The sequence below is a fragment of the Dipodomys ordii genome, unplaced genomic scaffold (genome assembly GCF_000151885.1).
Source record: "Dipodomys ordii isolate 6190 unplaced genomic scaffold, Dord_2.0 Scaffold31, whole genome shotgun sequence".
Classification (NCBI taxonomy): Eukaryota; Metazoa; Chordata; class Mammalia; order Rodentia; family Heteromyidae; genus Dipodomys; species Dipodomys ordii.
The window spans coordinates 9,190,315-9,198,752 of NW_012267247.1; the positions used below are offsets into that span (position 1 = coordinate 9,190,315).

At 48.1% G+C, this 8,438-nt stretch overlaps 1 protein-coding gene across 1 annotated transcript in view; it reads left to right on the plus strand.

The window, feature by feature from the left end:
* Positions 1 to 8,438, plus strand: part of Mprip (myosin phosphatase Rho interacting protein) — a 202,192-nt gene that overhangs the window by 153,325 nt on the left and 40,429 nt on the right. Inside the window, exons 11-14 of the mRNA XM_013016338.1 lie at positions 2,553 to 2,694; positions 3,447 to 3,560; positions 5,458 to 5,514; positions 6,732 to 6,806. Coding sequence (XP_012871792.1) covers positions 2,553 to 2,694; positions 3,447 to 3,560; positions 5,458 to 5,514; positions 6,732 to 6,806 — 388 coding nt within the window. The remainder of the gene's footprint in view (positions 1 to 2,552; positions 2,695 to 3,446; positions 3,561 to 5,457; positions 5,515 to 6,731; positions 6,807 to 8,438) is intronic.

Here is an 8,438-nt window from a genome sequence, read left to right on the forward strand (position 1 = left end):
CTCAAGGCTAGCGCTCTACCACTTGAGCCACAGCATCACTTCTGGCTTTTTCTTTTTGCTTATGTGGTGCTAAGGAATCGAACCCAGGGCCTCAGGCATGCAAGGCAAGCGCTCTACCTCTGAGCCACCTTCCCAGCCCAGAGGTCCCATTCTTTAAAGCATTTAATCAACTTGTAAGTTAAAAATTACACTAATGATTGAGGAGGTTGACAGAACGGGCAGGGGAGACTGCACTGGCTGATGAGCAGGCTGTGTGTCATAACTCCAGAGTGAGATCAGCCATGTCCTGTATTAGTGCCAGACCACAGAATTAACATTTTGCATACCTGCTTCGCTTGGCTTCTTGGAGAGATTAATTTTAAACTCATTCTTATTTACCTGCCTGGGATAGATGCAATCTCTGGGGCTTGGTTCTAGCATGCTCTTTGCCACAGCGGGATGGGTTTAGCTTGTGTTTGCACCCTTGATTTGCCTATACCTACTAACCCTATAACTGTCCCTTTCTCACTGATCCTAATGATCTCTAACTGGCTGTTGTTACTCTGAAAGGCTCATTCACCAGATCCCGGGTAGACCACCCTGCATCAGAGTGGATCCTGTCCCTAGTAGTTAGCTCAGTCTCCAGAGTGGCAGGAAATCAGCCACAGCTGTCTTGATCATGGAGCCAGTTTTTTGACAAGCCCCAGCTGAGATAGTAAGCAATCCTGTCTGATCACAGTGGGCCCTGAGCTTCAAGTGTCGGCTCTTCAGATTTCCAGAGTCTTTTGCAAATGTTTCTTGGATAGCCAGAGTTGTGTCTGGCTGCTGAGAGTAAGGAAACCATGGTCCTGTGTGAAGTGCCTTGAGAATCCCACCACTACAGCAGGCAGACAGCATTTGTTCTCAGTTCTACCTGAGTAGTGTGCTTGCTGTCACACCACCCACTCTGCATAGTGAGCTATGGCAGAGGTTGCCTGAGCCTGTGGTCTTCACATCTAGAATGTGTGTGGAGCTGTCATAACAAATGGCTGCCTGTTTTCTGCTCTGACTCCTTTGCCTGGAGCTCTGTGGGTCTACAGCATGCACTTTGGCCTCAGTGCTGTCCTGGGGCCTTTGAGGCCTCCAAGTCAAGTGGAAGGGCTCTTAGGCCAGATGGAGCAGCAGCACTAAGGCCCATTGATGGCAGCAATTTGGTTCTGCTAGATGCCTCGGTGCACATAAAGCTTTCCCTTGTGCATGGTGATCTGGCAGCTTCTTGGTAGCTTCCTGCTCTCACAACCCACCTCCTCCTGCTCCTCTTAGCACCGCCTTCTCTGTGGGTGCAGTTGGCTGGCCTGGCATGAGCCTCTTTCTGAAGAAGATGCTGTGGGAGGAAGCAAAGCACCTGTGTGCCTTCCTGAGCTTTACCAGTAGAATTCTGCCTCCCTGGAAGAAGGGGCCTTTGGAGGTGGATACACTAACCCTTAAAGAAAAGCTGCCTCAGGACAAGGGGTAGAATTCCAGGGCCCAAGCCCTCTTTCTTTGTAAAGAGGTTTTAGTCTTCTAGAAGGGTGGTCTGCATTGCTTCCCCTGATTTTTAGGCCACTTGTTCAGAATAAAAGTGACACGCTCCCTAAGAATGGAGACCAAGGTAGCCCCAGGTTCAGTGAGGAGACTGGTGTCCTGACAAGTCTTAAGTCTAAATTCCAATCATCTTACCTCCCTCCCCAGGACAGCCCACAGCCTTCCTACCTAACCCCACCCACCATGGTGACTCCTCACACTGGGATAATCATGGGTATTTTTCTCCTTCCTCAACGATCACTTTGGTTTTTTGCTGCTTTAATTCTTTGAACAATTTTGATTTACCATTATTTGATTTTTAAAAGCAGACCCTTTTCTGTTCATTCATTTTCCAGCCTTGTTTTCTTTCAGGTCTTGCCCTCTCCGCCCTCTGCTGTGTCGCTGTGGCGTTCACGCCTCCTCCACCTGCTTCGCTCTCATCTCAGCTTCGTCTCAGCAGCAGACCACCTGATGAGGCCGCCAACCCTATTACATGAAATCAACCTGCTTTGTTTTTAATTTGGTTTTTGATTCCTTTTAAATGTTGGCAGAAATAATGTTAATTCATGGGTCTTTTCCTTGCTAAAATTTGGACATTTTGGGGTGAGACTGTACTGTGATTGTGGAAAAGTGCAATGTACGCAGAGATAGTGATTGTCCTTTGATTATGTCTCTGGTTGAGGACTGCTGCGAGGTGCCAAGGTGTGTGAGTGCCACATGAATCAGCACCACAAAGCCTCAGGGGCCTTCAGCATGGGAGCAGGGCTGGGCACAGGCCTGTCAGGGAAGAGCCATGGTTTGAAGTGCTCCAGCCTGCCATGAAAGGGGTTACAAATGGAGCTTGGGTTGTCTAAGCCTGTGCTTGAAGCCTGGTCAGCACCTGTTGGAGGCTGGAGGAAACTGGCACAGGGAACCAATGGGATAGGCCAGGTATAGGGAGAAGCTGCAAGAGCCCATTTTAATCAAGATTAAGCCTATCTTGGGAACATGGGATTCTCTGGTCTTAGCCAGCCCTGTGTCTTCTCTTGCAGGAGGTCCCAGGTAATTGAGAAATTTGAGGCTTTAGACATTGAGAAAGCAGAACACATGGAGACCAATGCATCAGCCATGCCCTCCCCATCAAGTGATACTCGCCAGGGCCGCAGTGAGAAGAGGACCTTCCCTAGGAAGCGGGTGAGCTCTTGGGATCAGGGCACCCAGGTCCAAATGGGCCTCCCAGAGGTGGCTGGGGGTCTGGGCATCACACTACCCTAAGCACTTGAAGTGCCCCACATGCAAGGAATATTGCTTCTTCCAGGCCTCTGCTCTGCCCTGTTACCCTCATTACTGAGCTTCTTGAGGCAAGCTGTCTTCTGCCTCTTTCGTCTACAATTTCATCTTTCCCTACTAGAGGATGTTTGAATTAATTTTCAAGTCCCAGGTCATAACTAGCATTTCTTTTCCTCTCTGAGACAGTCCACCAACACAACTGAACATCAGATCTTCTTTCCTGTCTTTCAAGTGACAGCCATGCCCTCATTTCTCTACTGAGTCTATTAGATCCATCAACCTCGCAGTCCTCCTCCTAGGCATGTGCCTGCCAACCTGCCTCTTCTGTATTCTGCTTTGTCTCAGTCCTTCCCTGGTTTCTTTCTTGCTCATGAGATGCCCCCTGGCCCTTCTGGGTCCCAAGAAGCTAGAAAATAGGGTGGGACCAGGACAGTGATGGTGAGTGGCATCCAAAAGAAAAATCTTCTCTACTGCCCAGAATATCCCAGGACCCAGGTTGTCCCCAACCTGTAGTGGGGCCTATTTAGAGTGTTGTCCCTCACTGGGAGCAAGGCACCTTCCTGTTCAGTAAGGGATGATTGACCATTCAGCTGCCACCCCTGTGCCTGCCTGAGCTGCCTCAGGCTGTACTGATGGGCGGCTGCTCTCTGCTACAGGACTTCACCAGCGAAGCCCCCACTGCTACTCTCTCAGATGCCTCGGCTTCCCCCCTGTCTCCACACCGAAGAGCCAAGTCACTGGACAGGAGGTCCACGGAGTCCTCCATGACGGTGAGCCTAGGCCACATGCCAAGTTCTCTGAAGATCCACTGTGGCCACTGATGTTTCTGACCACTGTGGGCTGCTGTCTGTCAGTGTCCATCTGTCCATTCTGGCCATCTCTCTGTGCGCAGGCCATCATGTCTGTGAGTGCCCCACTTGCTGACCCACAGCTTGTCAGAAGCAGATCCTGTGTTCTTCCCCTCTAGGCTCAGCAGAATTGGGGGCTACATGGCATCCTAAGCACAAGTCATCTTGGCCACAGAAGAGAAATCTGACTTTTAAGCGTCAAGCCACAGACCCTCTGCTCTTCTTATTTTGGATGTTGTTTTTTTGGCATTTCAGAGCAGGAGCCATGTCCTAGGAGTTTGTCTTGTTCAAGAGTTATGCCATGAAGGAAAGTAGGCTTTTCCTAGGTCCTCCCACTTGTTATGGAGCTCAGTAGAAACTGCTCAATTAGAGTGAGTAAAATGGTGTCTAGGCTCAGCATGCCAGCCTGATTCTTCGGCACTCTTTGTCTCCAGTGTCCTGAAGAGACTGAATCTGCTCTCCAACTCTCATCCCCAAGGCAGAGCTGTTTCTCTGTCAGTAGCCATTGTTTCCAGAAGCAATCAGAGACCCAGAGAGAAAAGATTATCTGGGACCCACCTGCACTGTTCCCTGGGTCCACCAAGGCTGCAGTGACACAACCATAGCAGAAAGTTTTAAGAGTCTTTATTGCTTACAGATCTGTAGCTCATCAGGTTGGACAGAGGCAGAGAGCAGCCCTTCATCACAAGTCTTAGGCAGCAACCACAGCTGTTTGCACCTAAATGGGACTTTTCTTCTTTAAAGGTCTCTGAGCTGAGGCATCCTAATCTCTCACTGTTGGTACTTCAAACAACTCTGGCAGAAGTACTGTTTGATTTAAAGTGGGACTTAAAGTAGGATTTCACAGAGGGAATTCTCATCATTGTAGTCAGCTTTGGCCAAACAGTAGTCCACTGTTTGTGACAGAATAGGAGCTCTTAGAACATTATCCTGGTGTCTTTTCACTTCTCACTTATTCTCCTAAAACACACCTTGTCTCTGGAATACTAAAAGGATTCAAAGGCATTTCTGATCAAGATGGCTGTGGAAAGCAGAGAATACTTGGGGCTACAGAAGCGTTAGTTGGTGTCTGTGGAACCTGACCACATAGGCACACTGTGTGGTAGATGAACATCTCAGCTGAGTAGGATATGGGTGCCCTAATGCCATGAGCTCCCAGGCTGTGCAGTGGTCCCAGGTATGTCTGAGCAGGATGAGTGGGAAACAGATGACATTCTACTTAGGTCCTGTTGGCAGGTCCAGACCTTCCTATCTGCCATCCTACTTTTTATGGGGAATGGAGACTTCACTTCCTCTTGAGGCGTAGCCTGAGGGTCTGAACAGTGCTTTTGCTGCTGTTCCTTCATATTGACATGATCTCTGCCTCACTTGTATTTTCCTATACCTTCAAGAGGCTCTGGAATTGTCTTTAGTCATTTGCTGCAGATGTGCCCCTTTATGTACAGTCCTCAAGGACTCTACATCTGAGCCTGTGCTCTGCCCCCAGAGAGGCTATACAGTGAACCCAGTATAGACATCTACCTCAGAGCAGAGATGTTTGGGGCAGTTGGGCAGCCTGTGCTGCCATTGCCTAGGGCAAATAAGACCATGCCATTCTCCCTTTGCCTGGCATTTCCTTCCTTAAAGACATATGCAGCATCACAGAACACAGTAAGGGAAGGTGCACAAACTTGTCTGACAAATAGAGAAACTTCTGCTCCTGGTGCCACTTCATCTAGATAAAAATGTCTCAGCCATGTCAGCTCCATCAGACATGCTTTATCTATAATTGGGATGCCATGAGGCTTTCCTATGAGCTATTCTTTTCTCTCTTCCTCAGCCCGACCTGCTGAATTTCAAGAAAGGCTGGCTAACCAAGCAGTATGAGGATGGGCAGGTAAGTGGGAGCAACTTGGGGCTGTGAATGCTGGGTAACAGATGTGAGCTTATCTCTAGTGGGGTCTGTGAGCCCTGGTTCTGTCTTCCTACCTTCTGCTGCACATGCTTGTCTCATAGACCAAGACTATGGCAAGGCCTTCCACTTGCTCACAGTGCAAGTGTAAGGTTCCTTTTGCCACAGTGGTGGCAACACCTCTCAGCCTCAGGCCTTGGAAACATCCCACAACATTCTACACACTAGCCCTCAACTGTGTGGCCTTTCTTAAAAGTTCTCCAGGGGCTTGGGTTTTCCCAGGAACAGGGGAGGCCTCTGGCTATGGAGCTAGCTTGTGTTTCCATACACAAATCTAGAGCTTGAGTCTGAGAGAACAGCTCAGCTGCAGTGCCACCATTAGGCTCTGTGGATAGTAAATGTGGTATATTCTAGCCATTAAATTCAAGTAGTTAAAGCCATTTGTGGTTAGGCCTGTCAGCCTCACCTTGACCCTGAGCTAGGCTGGAAAACTAAGCATCCAAAGAAGGCATAAAGGAGCTTTCTGGATCTTTGGCCTAGAAGTTTGGAACTTCCTGCCCTGCTTTCCACGTATCATACAAAAAAATCCTCTCTCTCTTTCTCTCCTCCCTTTTCTGTATCAAATTCCCTTGGCTTTGCCTGAAGATTCAAGTTCCCCTCCTTGCTACTCACAGTGAAGACTGAGAATTTAGCGGGTTAGTTCGTTCCTGCTGGTGTAGTGGGATGTGCCTCTTTGGTGAGCCCGCCAAGTGGCTGTCGTTCTCTGCTCTTTTTCACGGCCACCTTTCTATGTGATGGGCCAGCTGTGGTCTGCAACATCTGGAATTTGAATGGAGGCCTGCAAAGCACTGGTCACCAAATACGCCACCATGAGTCACAGAGCCCCAGCTGAGGCCCACCCACTCACTCTCTGCTGCCTCTTCACAGAGGAGCACTGCTCACCAGCCATGCCACCACCATGGGTCACAGAGCCCCAGTCAAGGCCCACCCACTCTCTACTGCCTCTTCACAGAAGAGCCGCAGCTTAGCAAGCCTTCCTAAGGCTGTTAGTGCATGACTGCCTGGTGTCTGTCTGCCCTGTGCAGTCTGGACTGCCCTCTGTTTTACCTATACTCTTGGAGGACCCCAGGACTCGACTGCAGATCACCCTGAAGCAGCAAGCATGCTGCATGGTAGCTGAGTTTCTCTTTCTTCCCTTTTAGTGGAAGAAGCACTGGTTTGTCCTGGCTGATCAGAGCCTGAGATACTACAGGGACTCCGTGGCTGAAGAGGTGAGTGTCCTGGCTTCACCTCTCTGCAGAGACAGTCTGTGGGGGTATAGATAGTATTCAGGAGCCCAAAGCTAAAGTCCCATCTGTCTGTGGAAGGTTGTCTCTGTTGCCTTCTTAAGTATCCCAGTCTCAATCTAGTGGGACAGAGTGTATCCATACAAATCAGAGATGCCTGAGACATGCTCTTCTGAGACAGACCATGTTTGAATACTTGGGTATAGTAGCTTTTTTTCCCCTTCACTTTCTAAAGAACACTGAAATTTAAACACCCAGGATGAGCAATTTTTGTTGTTGTTGTTTTTTATTTTTGGGTCCGGTGGTGGGGCCTGAACTCTGGGCCTGGGCGCTGTCCCTCAGCTCTTCAGCTCAAGGCTAGCGCTCTACCACTTGAGCCACAGAGCCACTTCCGGCTTTTTTCTTATGTGGTGCTGAGGAATTGAACCCAGGTCCTCATGCATGCAAGGCAAGTGCTCTACCACTGAGCCACCTTCCCAGCTCCTTGGTTTTTTTTTTCTACAGAGATTTTGTGGCACATTAAGTTACTGGAAGCATTAAACTAGATCTTGTACAACATCTTATTGATTAGGGCCCTAAACTCCATGATAGAAGACCAACTGGGACAGGCTCTTTTCTTCACTACTCCACCCTCCCCACCCCCACCCCCAAAAAAAAACCCTCTGAGACAGTCTGGCAAGTCTTTCTCCTGGTAACTACCTCTACTAAAGATACACTCACACATTTAGAAAAAGATCTGTCTCAAGTTAGCCGTTCCCACACCTTTGTACTAGGAGGTAGCAAAGACCCAATTTTATTAGGGGCTGCATGGCCTGAAGAGGAAGGATGTTGTTATAGGAGGTAAGTAACAGACTTGGTTGTGTCTGAACTGGGAATAAAGGTGCATATAATGAAGTGTCTGTAACACTGAGTGGTTCTGAGTGTGCTCTTGGACCTAGTTCTTTCTGGATAGCTTTAATGGTCAAATTGTGTTTGATAAAACCTTATTCACTGTATTGACATCCACAGTGATGTCATAAAACCAGAGATAGGTATGGCTCAGCTATAGCCGTAGACTATACCAGCAATTACTGTATTTGCACTGCTAACAGTCATGATGTGTAAAAGGAACAAGGTCCTTTATGGGTCAGTAAAGGTTACTGGTTTCTCAACCTTTCAGTATCTGTCTCTAGTGTTCTTTGTCTGTAGGAATTGTCCCACAGCTGCACCCAGAGCCTACAAACTTGTACAAAAGTTGTTGAGTTGCCAGCTGAACTAGCTTCTGCTCTGTGCAACCCCATCATTGCTTGAAGAAAAAACTGAGACACTGCTCATTCATTTTGGGGATCTGGCAGACATTTTCATGAAAATGATCTAAAAGGCTCTTCCTTCAGTGAAAACAACTGTCAGTCCTCATTACCAATGGCATAATTTAAGCTTTTAAGAATTTTTAGGCCGGGTACAGTGGCTGTCTACGACTGCTTGACCCTGTAAGTTAGAGACAATCATGAGCAACAGAGCAAAATCCTATCTCAAAGAAAAAGAGAAAGAACTTCAGAAAACTTATAGTTGTCATTATGAACTTGGCAGCTTCCCTTTATAAAATAGGTGATGATTTAACATACATGATATTTCAATTCTGTT